This window comes from Gaeumannomyces tritici (assembly GCF_000145635.1).
Source record: "Gaeumannomyces tritici R3-111a-1 unplaced genomic scaffold supercont2.3, whole genome shotgun sequence".
NCBI lineage: Eukaryota > Fungi > Ascomycota > Sordariomycetes > Magnaporthales > Magnaporthaceae > Gaeumannomyces > Gaeumannomyces tritici.
The window spans coordinates 2,214,015-2,228,326 of NW_008804547.1; the positions used below are offsets into that span (position 1 = coordinate 2,214,015).

General features: G+C 59.8%; 6 protein-coding genes across 6 annotated transcripts in view; 2 read left to right on the plus strand and 4 right to left on the minus strand.

Moving 5' to 3' along the window:
- The window catches only part of GGTG_05847 (hypothetical protein), a gene marked incomplete at both ends in the record, with an annotated part of 1,420 nt that extends 893 nt beyond the window's left edge, over positions 1-527 (minus strand). Inside the window, 2 exons of the mRNA XM_009223658.1 lie at positions 15-158; positions 431-527. Coding sequence (XP_009221922.1) covers positions 15-158; positions 431-527 — 241 coding nt within the window. The remainder of the gene's footprint in view (positions 1-14; positions 159-430) is intronic.
- A 1,352-nt stretch (positions 528-1,879) lies between these two features.
- On the plus strand, positions 1,880-2,868 carry GGTG_05848 (hypothetical protein; the record flags this gene model as incomplete). The annotated part of the gene is made up of 3 exons (XM_009223659.1): positions 1,880-2,234; positions 2,278-2,479; positions 2,568-2,868. The coding sequence occupies 3 exons, from the start codon at positions 1,880-1,882 to the stop codon at positions 2,866-2,868; spliced, it is 858 nt and encodes a 285-aa protein (XP_009221923.1).
- Positions 2,869-4,104: 1,236 nt separating this feature from the next.
- On the minus strand, positions 4,105-4,569 carry GGTG_05849 (hypothetical protein; the record flags this gene model as incomplete). Its single annotated transcript, XM_009223660.1, has 2 exons — positions 4,105-4,207; positions 4,274-4,569. The coding sequence occupies 2 exons, from the start codon at positions 4,567-4,569 to the stop codon at positions 4,105-4,107; spliced, it is 399 nt and encodes a 132-aa protein (XP_009221924.1).
- A 274-nt stretch (positions 4,570-4,843) lies between these two features.
- On the plus strand, positions 4,844-6,149 carry GGTG_05850 (hypothetical protein). Its single transcript, XM_009223661.1, has 2 exons — positions 4,844-5,782; positions 5,838-6,149. Exons 1-2 carry the CDS (start codon positions 4,904-4,906, stop codon positions 5,919-5,921), a joined length of 963 nt encoding a protein of 320 aa, XP_009221925.1. The 5' UTR covers positions 4,844-4,903; the 3' UTR covers positions 5,922-6,149.
- Positions 6,018-8,793, minus strand: GGTG_05851 (hypothetical protein). The gene is made up of 3 exons (XM_009223662.1): positions 7,949-8,793; positions 7,752-7,886; positions 6,018-7,670 (listed from the first exon to the last, which is right to left on the minus strand). The coding sequence occupies exons 1-3, from the start codon at positions 8,075-8,077 to the stop codon at positions 6,186-6,188; spliced, it is 1,749 nt and encodes a 582-aa protein (XP_009221926.1). The 5' UTR covers positions 8,078-8,793; the 3' UTR covers positions 6,018-6,185.
- Positions 8,794-9,201: 408 nt separating this feature from the next.
- Positions 9,202-14,185, minus strand: GGTG_05852 (hypothetical protein). The gene is made up of 6 exons (XM_009223663.1): positions 11,113-14,185; positions 10,971-11,030; positions 10,855-10,902; positions 10,631-10,786; positions 9,436-10,556; positions 9,202-9,368 (listed from the first exon to the last, which is right to left on the minus strand). Exons 1-5 carry the CDS (start codon positions 13,745-13,747, stop codon positions 9,445-9,447), a joined length of 4,011 nt encoding a protein of 1,336 aa, XP_009221927.1. The 5' UTR covers positions 13,748-14,185; the 3' UTR covers positions 9,202-9,368; positions 9,436-9,444.
- Positions 14,186-14,312: the final 127 nt, after the last annotated feature.

The following is a 14,312-nucleotide window of genomic DNA, read 5'->3' on the forward strand; positions in this document are numbered from 1 at the left end:
AGGCGAGCTATCACCGGCGGCTACGGGGGCCTGGGCGGGCACGGTGCTCGCGACGCCACCGAGGAGGGACTTCGGCGTCTTGTTCCGGCCCGCCGCTCTCTTGTCGCATAGCCTGTGCTCGCGCCTCTCTCTCTCTCTCACGCTTGTCGCGCACGAAGCTGGAAAAAGCGGATCAGGTCGTCGAACACCATCGTGCGCGACATGTGGGCGAGCGCGCCCATCTCGTGTCGTTGGTTGTGGTCCGCGGCTCTTTCTCGTCCATCTCCTGGGACCTGCAGTCGGGGTTGCCATAGATAGGTTCCGCGATTATCAGCGCCATTATTAAATCGCAGACTTGAGACCAGGCATCTTCCAGCTCGCGGACCCGCTAGTCTTTCCGCTCCTCCATGTTAGCGTAAAAGTTTCGACGTCGGGCAACTTATCGACGCACTCGCGGGCGTCGACGATGAGCGCGCCGGGGGCTTGGATGGGTCAGGTTCTGGGTTGTAGTAGGCGTGGAGCGTGGCGAAAAGATCGGTGGGGTGCATTTCAAACCTCCACCACGGCCACGGCCACTCGCGCTCCCACTCGTACTCGGGCGTGGGCAGGATCCCGTTAATGGTCGACCGAGCTTATATGCTTGTCTTGCGTGGTCTTTATCTTCGGGCCGACGATAATGTCGTTTTCAGCAAAACGCTTTTTTGATGGTAAGATTGTTTTTAATTCTCAGTCCCGTGTTAGTTTTCGCCATGCCCCTTTGTTTCTTTCGTTTATTCGTCATTTTTAGGACATCTTCTTTATCCTCAGCCGCGCTATCGCGCTATGGATCGCTGGCGGCAAAGAGCTCATAGGATCTATATCCTTTGCCGAATCTCCAGGCTTACATACAAGTGTTTTTTTTCTTGACTGCCTTTTTCGCTTGCTAGCCGGCGCTTGTCGTATTGGGGTTACCCGCTTTTCGTTCGTCCATGGCACCTTCCATCAGATACCATCCCACGGCCAAGTGGGATAATCGCACCTTGCTTTTACGTGTAGGTAGATTGAGCTGGCCTGCGCCGCCTACATTTTGACTTGCGGCGAGAATCCCAGCTGTAGACGGAAAACATTCTGGTTCCTATCGCCTGGACTTGTGGGTAATTGACGGGATTCAGCAGCGTGCGTCGCATCCATAGGCCCTGACAGGCAAGGGCGGATACGTGGCTCGCAAGCCCGTCTTATAAGCTCTCAGTGATGTCGTACTCGCACTTGCGGGTTAGATGATGATTCCATCCACCGTGTGTACTACTGAGGTCCCTTGGGGCAGCTCAGATGAACACGAGCCCACCGTGATTGCCGAAATCCCATTGCACGCCAGCTGTCAGTCCGTGAGGACCCTTGTGGGTCCGCGCTCTGGCAGCCGCATGAGGGGCACGTGCATCCAATCCGCTGCTGGCCCCTCCCGCTTTGGGGTGCACAAAAGCGTGCTGGCAGCTGTGAACCGCCGTCGGAACCCCGCGCCTGCAGCTGAGCGCGCTGAGCCTTGGAGCCACAGTCGCATTGATTGGAGGGCTGGTCAAGCGGGCGCAGGCAGAGACTGCGCCGGAGGAGCGAGAGAGACCAAACAGAAAAAAAAGAGGGAGGAAAAAAAAAAACCGGGCTGGGCTTTCCTTCTCCAACGAACAGCAGCCAACCCTCCTGCATTGCTGTCCCTTCCATTCCTCTTCCAATCCATCCCCCTCACAAACGGAGCTGCACCCCGACCCGAATTCTCCTCCTCGTCGTCGGCCATCGCGTGCGAGCCATCACCAGCCACCCCCGCCATCATCCTCATCAATTGATCCTTTGACGGCGCGTCGTCTGCCGCTACAAATCTCAACCCCGCCGCGCGTCGCATTCGCATTAGCCTTCACATCTCTGAATCATGTCCTTCGCCAGCCCCCAACCCCAGATCAACGCGGCCCAGGCCGAGGGTCGTCGCGTCTACATCGGCAACCTCAACTATGACCTTCAGAACACGGACATCGAGGAGATGCTGGGGCAGTCGGGCTTCCCCGCCTTTGAGAGCGTCAAGGTCCCCCTCGACCAGGCCAGCGGTCGCAACCGCGGCTATGCCTTTGTCGACTTCCCTAACCACGAGGAGGCCGACCGCGCTGTGAACAGCCTCCAGGCCGTTATTGGCGGCAGGGAGATCAAGGTCAGGATGTGCGAGCCCAAGCAGCAGGATCGCCAACAGGGCGGCTACAACAACTACAACAACGGCGGTGGCTACAACAACGGTGGCTACAACAACCGCAGCGCCTACGCCAGCCCCAACCCCAGCGCTTATGGCAGCCCAACCCGGCCAGCAGCAGTGGGGCGGATTTGACCAGACCATGGGCGGCGGCTTCCAGCAGCAGCAGCAGCAGCAGCAACAGCAGATGCAGCCCGACATGCGCAAGCTCTACGTCGGCGGCCTGGGTCCTGCCCCGGACCAGGGTCAGAACGATGACGAGATCCGGATGCTCTTCAATGGCTTCAACCCGTACGTCGACTGCATTTCCATGGCGCACTTAATCTCCGTCCTACCCCCAAAGGAGCGTCGAGGAGCGATTGCTGACATGCACCCACAGGACATACATCAGCAAGCGCCTTGATAGCAACCGCGCCGCTCCCGAGAACCCGGACTACAGGTTCTGCTTCGTCGAGTTCGAGACGGCTGAGGAAGCCAGTGCTGCCAAGGACGCTCTTGACGGTCGCTCGTACGGCCCCGAGGGCGTGCAACTCCGCGTCAGCTTCGCCAAGCCCGGTCGTTCCCAGCAGGGCCAGGGCCAGCAGCAGCGCGGCGGCTGGGGTGGGCAGCAGCGTCAAGATGCCTACAGCCGCGGCGCGCAGCAACCCAACATGGGAGGCAGCGTCTGGAGGAGGGGCTAGACGGGCGCTTGGCCGCGCCGTGTGCTGAATTCTACTCTTTGTTTGCCGACATGGTTTGCTCGGCTGGCCTTCCGCACTGGCGGGACTTGGAGGATAAAACGAAGGGAGCCGGCGCACAACATTATCTTTCAGGGCCTCGTTGTTCTTGGTTTTCTTGTTATCTTCCCTCTTTACCTCGTCTCTCCCCTTGGGCCCGTCGACATGCGCCGACGAAGGAGCCGGGCAGAAATTGCAATGAGAATATCACCTTCCCCCTTGTCGCGTGTGCCCTAGGCAGGCACAATTTGTAGTCGGCTACCGTTGTTTATTGCTCTTCAACACTTTAACCGGCCAGGTGAAGCCTGGCCATCACTCACTGGTCATGCGACCGCGAGCCTCGGGGCTGAAGCCCAAGATGGAAAGTCGGTGCGAAGCCCAACACAAGGGCCGGTATCGCTTTAGTAAACGCGCACTACTCGTCGAACTCGAATCGGCGCTATCGACGAAGGCCGAAATCAACAATTTCCAAGACATCAAAAGTTATCATGTCTGGCCTACCACATCTGTATTTACTCACGCGATCGGGTAAGGACCATAGGCCATCCCTCCCTTCACTTTTCACACCGAGTTGGCTAACTAAACATTTTGGTCCAGACCATCTCCGCGGAGGAGGCAAACAACCGAAATAGTACACAACAGGGCCGTCAATGATGCAGATACCAGTTCCACGACGGAGCCTCCAACAACAATTACCACACCGTCTGGTCTCGGCGCCGGGCAGCTTGGCTTCTTTGAAGAAACTTGACATGTCTTGGCGTGGCCTAACCATCACATTCAGAAGCTGTATCATAGCGGGTAGTCCTTGGGCGATAAGTTGGAATCTCAGTTCTAATTCGCGGTGTAGGCACATGCTAGTCATCTCGGCTACACTTGAAGCCGGTTGAGAATATCTATAATTAATGGTGCTTAGATGGATGCTCAACACTACATAGTCTCCGCTTCCGTACCACTGGCCCTCGCCCCAGCTAAGCAGGCCTGCGTGCCCAATCAGGCTGAACCAGGACTATAGGAAGCCTTCGTGTCGCACCTACTTAGCTAGGATGTGTGGTATGTGGCATGATAGAGATACAAGGCTAGACTGGCCACAACCCCCGCACTCGAGCACCGTGATTGTACCCACTGGGACGTCTGGCCATGCATGTCTGGGGGCGAGTCCCACTTCCCCAAACTGCCGTGGGCAGGATCTCCCCACAGCTTCTAGGGTCTATCTGTGCGCGTGGCGATCTGGCCGTTGCTGATGTAGGCACTTTCACCGTACCAACCAATCTTGCGGTGAGACGGGTAGTGGGGAATAGGGATCCTGAATACGGCGGTTCTTGTCGGCTGTTTTTTATACCAGGCGGCTAGGTTGAGGTTTTCTGCCTACTGGGCTCCAGTGCCGCCGGGGGCGCCATCGTGGGTGGGTTGGGCGTCGGCATTCCGAGCAGCCACAACAGCAGATGACCACACCTCTCCAGGTTGCCTTTTTGCGCTACGCCTCAAGGGATACATGATTACTGGCGTCTGGTTCGAACGGTGGCCGCATGGCTGCGGCCTGGGAGTTCCTTTGCCGGCGTCGTGGTAGACCTGGACGAGGCTTTGGTCTGCGCCGGGATGCTCATGGCGCGAATGGGCAATATCGGAGTGGTCAAAGCTTTCCAGTGCCGTTGCTGGGAGCGGCATGAGGCTGCGGGCCTCTACATCCAACTACCTGGTGTGAAGTGGTCTCGGAGATGGCAGAATACTGCGGAACAGAGTCGTTGGTCTGTTGGAAGAAATCCCCTGCTTCGATCCTGTACGGCTTGACTCTCGGACTCTATGGGAATCGAGGAATGCGTTGAAGGCTTCGCAGCGTTACATACTGGCATGGCTCATAGCCTCTAGCGCGCAAAGCAAGCCCCACGATGGCACCCTGGTCCTCTTATTTTGGCACCATTCATATCCTGCCCCCCTCTCTCTTTTGCTTCCATCTCGCCTCGGGTCTAACCGCGGCCTCGTGCACCAAAAGTCGGTAATCATGGTAGCAGCAACGGCAGAGCGCAAGATCGTCCTCATCACGGGCTGCAGCGCCGGCGGCATAGGGTCGGCGCTGGCGCTCGAGTTCCACGCGCGGGGCCACCTCGTCTTCGCCACGGGCCGCACCCCTGCCAAGATGGCCCACCTGGCCGAGGCGGGCGTCCGGACGCTCGAGATGGACGTGACGTCGGACGCGTCCATCGCCGCCGCCGTGCGGGCCGTTATCGCGGCGCAGCAGCAGGAGACCAGCAGCGGTGTTGGTGGTGGTGGTGGTGGTGGCGGCGACAAGGGCGCGGCTCGGGCGCGGCTCGACGTGCTCGTCAACAACGCGGGCGTCACCTACATCATGCCCTTCGCCGACGCCGACATGGCGCGCGTGCGGGCCGTCGTCGACACAAACGTCACGGGCGTGCTGGCCGTAACGCACGCGCTGCTGCCGCTGCTGGTCGCCGCGCGCGGGCTCGTCGCCACCGTCGGCAGCGTCAACCAGGTCTTCAACCCGCCCTTCCAGGTCCCCTACAACGCGTCAAAGGCCGCGCTGGCCGCCGCCGCGGACACGCTGCGCGTCGAGCTGGCGCCGCTGGGCGTGCGCGTCGTCCACATAGTGACGGGCGCCGTCGCCACCACGCTCATGGAGCACAAGGGGGGCGCCGCGGGGCCGGACCTGCTGCCGCCGGGGAGCTGGTACGAGGCCGTGCGGGACGTTGTGGAGAAGCGCACCTTCTTGGAGGCCGGCGGCGTCAAGTTCACGACGCCCGAGGAGTATGCGCGCCAGGTCGTGCGTGACCTGACCAAGGAGAAGCAGTCGCCCGTGCTGTACCGCGCCGCCTCGGCTGTGTCTGCGAGGATTCTCAGCATGTTTATGTGGCACGGGATGCTGGTGAGTGATGGAGGTATTTGTTTCTCGATTTGCTGGCGCTAACCTTGTCTCACAGGATTCCATGTTCCGGCGTGTAACAAAACTCAACGCCGTTACGCCCCCAGACCCGGCTGCTATCAGCACGCGGCAGGACAAGTAGGACGCCAAGCGCCACCATAACCCACGGCTAAAGCAACGCAGGGTATACCGAACTGGGGAGTGGCTTATCTGATCCTGCACTTGTGGTTCTGCTCCGGTCAATTATCAGTTTATGGTGACGAATGTGTAGTCTACTTTAGCTATTTCATTGTCATCGTAGTTCCCTTCTCAGTATAAATTTATACTGAAACTCCCAAATTCCTGCAGCCTGCCACCTAGCCCCCCAACCAACCAACTTCCGTATCGCACTGCCAAGCCCTCCCGCTCACCTCCTCCTCGGCGGAAGGACGGTCGGGACAGCCCCCCTGGTGGTGGTCCTGGGCAGATCCGGGACGGGGACGGTGGGCACGCAGGCGCAGGCGCTGCTGACCTGGGCCACGACGTCCTTGCCGCCGGCCGCGCACGGCTCCTTTGCGTACTCGGGCACGGCCGCGGGGTCTGTGACCTTGCGCTGGAAGAACTTGTGGCAGAACTTGACGCTCTCCTCGAGGCGACCCTTGACGCTGCTGGCGCGCAGCGACGTCAGGCATGCGTTGGACTCGCACACGGCCGGCTTCTCGCACTCCTTACTGCTCATCTTGACGACAAAGGAGCCCCGCTCGATGGTGTGCACAAAGATGAAGCCCGATTTGAAGTAGGCATAGGACGACCACGAGCCAAGGAAGGCCACGGTGCCGCCCCCTTCCTTCTCGTCGTCCTCCGGGTACACGTCGAAGAAGCCGGCCTCGCAGATGCCGGCGCCCGACGGGTCCGAGGTGACGGAGCGCACGTCGAGCACGTTGAGGCCGTTGCCGTAGTTGGACTGGTACAGGTAGCCGCCGACCACGTACTGGTTGTGGTCGATGGAGCGCGTCTTGCCGACGTACTTGCCGCTGTAGTGCGGGTTCTCGAGGTCGCGGATGTCAAAGATGTGCGTCGTCGGCAGCCCCTGCGTCATGGGGCCGACCTTGGCGTCGCGCTCGTCAAACTCGTCGTCCAGGAAGAGGTACTCCTGGTTGTTGATGTCGTTGACGGCGCCCTGGTGCACGTACTGGGCGCCCGGGAAGGACGTGATGGAGATGATGTTTGTGACGTTGCCAACCTTGTTGGTCACATCATAGATGGTGAGCGTGTCCTCGTTGTAGCCGTAGCAGATGTCGCGGCCTTGGTAGCGCAGGTCGGGCCCCCTATAGACCAGGCACTCGGCATCGTGCACGTAGCCGTCGCCGGCCGCGCACCCGGGGCTGGTGGGGTTGGAGGGGTCCGACATGTCGAGGAAGATGAGCCCGCCGCGGCAGGGGAGGTCCCCCCTGACGCGGATGGTCTCGTTGCCGCCGACCGAGCCGCAGGCGACGGCGTAGTTGAGCTCCTGGTTCACCGCGATGTTGTGGGTGCGGCCCACGGGCAGCTCGTCCCAGTGGCCCGTCAGGTCGGCCTGCGTAAAGATGGTGGGGTTGGCCGGGTCCAGCCCCAGGAGCTTCTTCATATCAAAAATCTGGACGCCGTGCTTGATGGCCTCGGACCCGATGACGGCGTAGTCGCGCAGCACGCGGATCTCGCGCCAGTTGGACCCGATGGCGTCGTACTGCGGCAGCCGGCCCAGGTACACGAGCCTGCCCTCGCGGCTGATCTCGGCAAAGGCCGTGCCGTCGTACTGCCCGATGGCGACGAACTCGCGCCCGGACTTGGACGTCCAGCCCCAGGAGGAGGACCCTTGCCCCGCGTGCTTGCTGCCGAGGTCGGCGTGGGACAGGAAGTGGTACAGGTCGATCTGCGTCGCGGCTATGTCAGCAGATGCATGTGGATGGTGTGTTGTACTAGGTACCCATGCATGGGCACAAGGGTGGCTTACGTTGCGGCACCTAAAGGTGTTGTTGGCGTCCCCGGGGACCGCGGCGGCAAAGCCGTCGACGCACTTGGCAAAGCCGAGCTCCGGGTACCGAGAGCTGTTCATCTGGCCAGCGGCTGCCTCCTTTGCCCATTGTGCCTGGGAGTTGCGACCTTGTTAGCGCATGAAACTGGGATCTGTGGATCCGTAGTCAAGCTTGCCATCTTGATTCCCATGATGCGTTCGTGCACAGCGCCCGAAGCATAGTCCTCCTTGGACCCCGCGCCCGCGGCCTTGCTCAGGCCGGCAACGGCGGACCAGAGCGTGGTGATGGTGGTGACGCGAACCATGTTGGCGACGTCACTGATGAAAGGAGGATGGGTCGTAGGCTGGAGAAGGTGCCAGGAGGCTTGAGTACGCTGCGACGGCGCAGAGAGCGCGCATCACCGGAGGACGAGGGAGGAACAATGATGACTTTTATATTATTCCCGCCACCGGGGCCAGAAACATCTCTCGCATATGCATGCGGCCGCCCTCGTGCCCTAGATTCTGCAGCACCAAGTGCTCCCCGCATGCGATATCCTCCCTGGCTACTCGGCGGAGTTCATGGCAAGGTCGCGTAATCAAGATGCGGTGCAAGGCTACACGTGTGCGTGTGCTTGGCTGACATGGTTGCCGATAATGCTCCCAGGCCGCAAGGTCCTTTTTTGTTCCTATGTTCCTATGATGGATGTGGTCTGTAAAAAAATGTCTGGTAGGTTGTCAGACGCCTCCCCCGCACTTCGACCCGCCTGCCACCGACTTTCCACGCTGGCACCCAGCTTGGGGTCTCTTGGCGCCGTGCCCTTGGCCAGTCCGGAGCGGGCGGGTCAAGGCCACTGCAGCGAGGACCCCCCCTTCGGCAAGTGCGTCATTTGTGCCGTCTGGCCCAAGTCCGTGGTATTCTCCAGGTCCGTGGCGAGCTGTTCTCTGTTGCTTATCTCTGGGGAGGCAGAAAAGAACCAAGGCTCCGCCTCCCCTGCCGGCCAAGGCCGTCCTTCCTTTTTGGGGCTAGCCGAGAAATCTCTGATTCGTTCCGGTGCTGGGGCCTGCCATCGGCCCTCGGTGCCCGGCGTTGCATTGGAGTGTTGCCGAGCACCGCGACATCTCGGCCTCGGGTAGGAGGGGAGTTGGTCTCGTTGGCAGAAATAGGGAAACGGCAGGAGCAAAGAATGATGGCCATTCGTGCGCCCTGGTAGCATCTAGTGTGGTCATCCTGTCACAACGGACCGGATGTAAGGATGCCTACCGATGCGCTGCATCTTGTGCGGAGCACAGGCTATATTCCACCTCGTGCCTAACTGGCCCGACCAGGCCCTTCGCTATTCCCACGATGTCTACCTACTCCATACTCACCCAACCCTACGTGCCATGCACACAAGGCGTTGTCTGGCCGTAACAATTGACAGCTCCGAGCAAGTTTCACACTATGGGACCAGCTGGCCTGACATGCAAAAATGTGTCTTGGACGGGTAAAAAGAGGAGCTTCTTTGAACTTCCATCGCTATCTTTGTGAACGTATCCTCTTTCCGGCAACCTACCCCAACAGCAACCATATTCGCCAACAAATAGTGTGCTTTTCTTGACTCCTCCGTGTTCCATCTGTCCACAATCACGTCAGAGTTCGTGCTGGAAGCTTCAAGCTCCCCTAAATCAATCACACACATACCTGGCAGTCTTATGCCTGAGGTGGTGGCGGGAAGGGCTGCCCCTGGCCAGGTCCCGGTGTCGATGCCGGCTGGTAATAAAACTGGGCATTCGGAGGTGGTGCCTGATTATTGGGTGGCTGTGGCGCCCCGCCGTACATGTTTTGTTGCTGCTGCTGCTGTTGATACCATTGCATATTCGGCGGTGCGCCTTGCGGCGGCACCGGCTGCCCATATCCGCCGCCACCTGCATGAGGGCCGTAGTGGTAGCCTTGCTGAGCGTACACCAATGCTGGCGCCCCGGGGTACGCTGCGCCGGTGGCGGTTTGAGCGGGCGGGATCGGCTGTGGTGCAGCCGAGGCCGCCGCTGCCGTTGGTGGAATCGGGCCGCTTGCTGGGCCTGCTCCTCCATTGAACTGCTGGTGAGGGTTCGGGACACTGGGCGCCGCCGTAGCCGCTGCCACGGCGGGGGGAATCTGCGGCTGCGGACAAATGGGGACAGTGTTGTCCGGTTTGTGCGACGACAGCGCCTCCTTTTTCTTGTGGGCGGCCGCCGCCTTCTCCTTCTCCTTTTCCTTCACCATGGCCATCCGGACCGCAAACTCGATATCCTGCGCACGGATCTGAAGCTTGGTGGCCCAGTCGTCGGCGTCGAAGCCGCCGCGGACCGAGATGAGGTAGTTGATGAACTCGAGGTAGGCGTCGGCGACAGTCACGAGGTCTTTGACCTTCAAATGCACCGCCACCTCCCGCGCGGCGTGGTTGGCCTGGTGGGTGGTGCGCCGCTCGTGTGCGCGGAACTCGGCAAGCGCCAGCGCGGTCTGGCAGGCGTTGCGGATCTGCCGCCCATTCCACTTGGCGTTCTTGTGGGCCGGGTTTTCGAAGTATTCCCTGGCGAACTGTAGGATCTCGTCCCGGTCGATGCGGATGTCGCCCTTCAAGTAGTTGCTGCTCCTGTTCTCCTGCAGCCGGCTCTCGATCATGTCGAGGTTGAGTTCGAAGATCTCGCGCGTCGAGTCGAGATCCAGCTGTGGATAGTATAGGCTGATGTGGATGCGCGAGGCAAAGGCCTCGTCAAAGTCCCCGATCCGGTTGGTGGTGAGGAAGAGCACTCCAGTGTAGTACTCGAGGACCCGGAGGAAGACTGTTTGCAGGCCAGTCAGTCAGGCAAGTGTCCCGGTTTCGCCATCACGATTTCCATGGAACGAGCAGACTGACCAGAAATTAATCCGTTCCGCTGAAAGTCGACCCGCGACCGCGCGGCCAGGAAGACGTCGGCCTCATCCAGGAGGAGGACGCACCCCCACCGGCTCGCCAAGCTGAAGGACGTTTCTAGGGCCTTTTCAACATCGGGTGCGCTTGTGCCCAGATCTCCTACATGCGTGAAAACAGTCAGTCTTTTGCCGTCCTGCTGCTGTCTAGTAAGATAGGATGGCTCATACCGCAGGTGATCTGGTAAAGTGGCCTTTTGAATTTCTCCGCCACGCCCTCTATAAGTGAATGAGTGGTATCAGTCAATCGTCTCGGGGCGTTGGCCTTCAGGAGATCAAGGACGTACCAGCTGTTGTCGTCTTTCCGACCCCGGGGGCGCCGTGGAGGAGAATGATCAAGCCCTTGCCTAGAACAGGAGAAAGGGAATGTGAGGTTTTTGTATCTTTCCACTTCGGGACCGTTTTCGTCATGGTCGCAATCTCACTCACCTTTCCCACTGACAATATCAACTTGCTGCCCTTCCTTTGACTCCTTGTCGCGGAAGTGCTGCGCGACCAGCGACTTGACCATCTTTTTGTGCCCCCTAGGCAAGACAAGCTGGCCAAACGCAGTGTCGTCCTCCGGGTCCGTGTCCTGGTCCGTGTCGTCATCTTGGCCTTCTTCCGCGCGGGCGATCCGTTTCTCGTTGTTGATGGCCTGCTTCCTCGCCTGGCGCCGGCTGACGCCCTTCCGCAAGAACATCTCGGACGACTGTTTGTCAGGCGGGCCCAGGTGGTTGAGGTCGAGCTGGGCCCATTTCCGGCTTCGCAGGACGAAGGCAAACACGCGGTACGACATGATGAGATAGTCGGCTTCGCCCAACGGCTCCTCCTGGCCCTTGATCTCCCGCAGCGGGCGGGCGTAGATGCTCGGCGGCGGCTCGCCACGGCCCTCAGGCATAAGCCGTTGGATGTAGTCCCGGTTACGGTTGGACTCACCGTACGAGTCTTTGTGGTACGTTTCTTTGACGATCCGGCAGCAGTCGGCCGTGCAAATCTCATCCTCGAACTCGCTAGACGTGTCCTTGCTGACAACGTTTACGAGCTCGGGCTGCCAGTCCGTCTTGTTCGAGCCTCGCCCCGCACCTGCAGAGTTGGCCTGGGCCCGCTTCTGGTTCTGAAAGTACGAGAAGGCCTCCTGGAAGTCGATGACGACGTTGCTGTCCACCTCGTCGCGCGTGTCCAGCGTCAGGCCGTTGTAGTGCATGTGCTTGAACCCCGCCATGGTGATATTCATGAAGAGCTTGCCGCGAGCGACCAACTTTTTGCGTAGGGACACCTCAAACTGCTCGTCGCCTTCCTTGGAAGAAGCAGCATGGGCTAGTGTGCCGATCCTCTGCTCAGCGAAGCGCAGCGGAAACACCTCGAATGATGTAACGGCCTTCTCGTTGTCGTACCGCGGGATCCGGACCTCGCGGACACTCGGGCCGAGATTATTTCCGTCAAAATCGATGTAGACGCACACCAGAACCACTGGCGTCTCCTCCTTCGCCTTGGCCGCTCTATCCCACCGAGTCCGCCACGGCGGGAACACTGTGTGGCTAGGGCTCGAAACTTGGACGACCCGGTAAGCTTGGCGAAGCGTCTGGTCGACCACTTCGACGCCAGGCCTGAAGAGGTACCAGATGTCCGTGAAGGGGATCCGGGTGAACTGGCCCGTCTCCAGGTAACTGATCTTTTTCTCGATCTGCCCGTCCATGAACTGCACGAGGCATTTGAGATGCTCGTACGCCATGAGAGAAAACGTCCATTCGTCCTTGACGTCCTCCGGGCTGGGCCCCTCGGTCTCGCTGGCTGCTGAGCTGGCCGCATTCGCAGGCACGGCGTCAACCTCCTCAGACGTCGTCTCTGTCGTTGCAGTGTCGGGCGGCGGTCTCTCGTCCTTGGTCCCGAACTCGGCCTCGAGCTCCGCCAGCTTTGCTCGAATCGCCTTGTCGTAGTAGTTGAGCCCCTTGTATGGTCGGATCATGACCAGCGGCATATCGTCCTCGCTGATTTCCTCGCCATGGATCTTGGACAGGATGCGCAGGATGTGTTTCGAGTTGATGCGGATGCGCTCCGCGATGGGCCCCTGGCCCGGCACGGCACTCGGGTTACCCTTTTGGGTTGGGTTGAAGCGCTGTTTGGCCGCCACCGCCGCCTTGGCCGTCCTCGCCGGCTCCCAGTAGTTGTAATACCCGGGCCTCTCGAACGAGACATCGGGCTCGCCATCGAGGATGTCTATGGCACAAGAAAACCCTTTGGACCTCAAATGACAGAGCCGCCAGTCTTCCCAGTCCACATGGTTGAGAATGGGTTTCTCAATAGGGACGGCTGGGACGGCGCTGTTCTCGTCGCTGGGCAGCCCGGTCGGATCGGCCATACCAGGAGCAGGCTGGCCGCCAGTGCCAGACTGGTCCGCCTGTTGCTGCTGCTGCTCCTGGAGTTGCTTCTTCATCTCTTCGCGTTCCCGCTCCCAGAGTGTCTTCATGTCTCGTAGACGGTCTCGCTCGTCCTGGAGCTTGTTGATATTGTCAAGATGGCTCTTCAGGCGGGTCAGCTGAGACTCAACGAGGTCGACTGTGACGGCAGTGTACCGGCCGACCGACCGGTCGTCTTTGGCAGTTTTCAGGTTTGGCACACCCATCCGTTCCCGGTCCTCGTCGTCAGCGTCGTCCACATAAGCTCTGGTCGCGGGTTGGCCAACCATGGCTTCCGCCAAAGCTATCGAGGCCGCGGGGGACAGTCCACCTCTGAGCTCCTTCTCCATCCGCTGTCGTGCGCGCCTCTCGTCATCGTTCTGCTGCTCGAGCTGGGCCAGCTTGTCCTGGAGCTTACGCAGTCGATCTTCCATCTCATCGGACCCGGAACGAGCAGGAGGGAGGCGAGGAGTTGCAGTGCCGCCGTGGTCGTGGTCACGGCCATGGCCATCTCGGCGTGCATTGTCATTGTTACTCCCATGTTCGTCTACATCTGTGTCCACCGATGTAGCAGGCGTTGAAGGATGGCTCTCCGTTGAAGGCGTAGGGCTGGTTTCGTTGTCATGGTGCGACATTATGGGACTTGGAGGGCTGTCATCCTCCTGCATCGCGCAAGCTGGATCCATGTGAAGTACGACGCGTAGGACGCGACTAACGCCCGTTGATAGGTAGCAAGTAGTAAAATTGGTAGGATCGGCAACTTGTCAGGAGATGAACGAGGGTTTTCCGAGCGCAACACGCTCCGCGGGTGGATGGATAGGAGAACCTGGACATTTTGAACCGTTAGATGTGATTAAACGCACCCCCCTCACGAATGGCTTCTGCAGTTGACGATACTTCAATTCACCGGTCCCGAAAGTGCAACATTGGGCATCGATACTTCGCTTGGTAGCTCAGTATCCCTGCAGCCTGCATTTACTGCCCGCTCTCTGGACACGTAATTGGCGGTTACCACCACCATCGCCGCCACTACCGCCATTGCCACTAAGTAATTATGCAACAGCATTTCAGCTGGTGTCCAGGAAAGGAAATCCCGCCGACATCACTGCATTGCGTGGCTTGGGAAGTGCGCCAGTCGGTTCCGACAGGCTCCGACGCTGCTCTGTGGCGTATGTGCACATCATCATGGAGAAGAAGCCTGCCATCTCACATGTTTCGGTAGGGCACCCACCTTCCGGATGCGCCATTTTA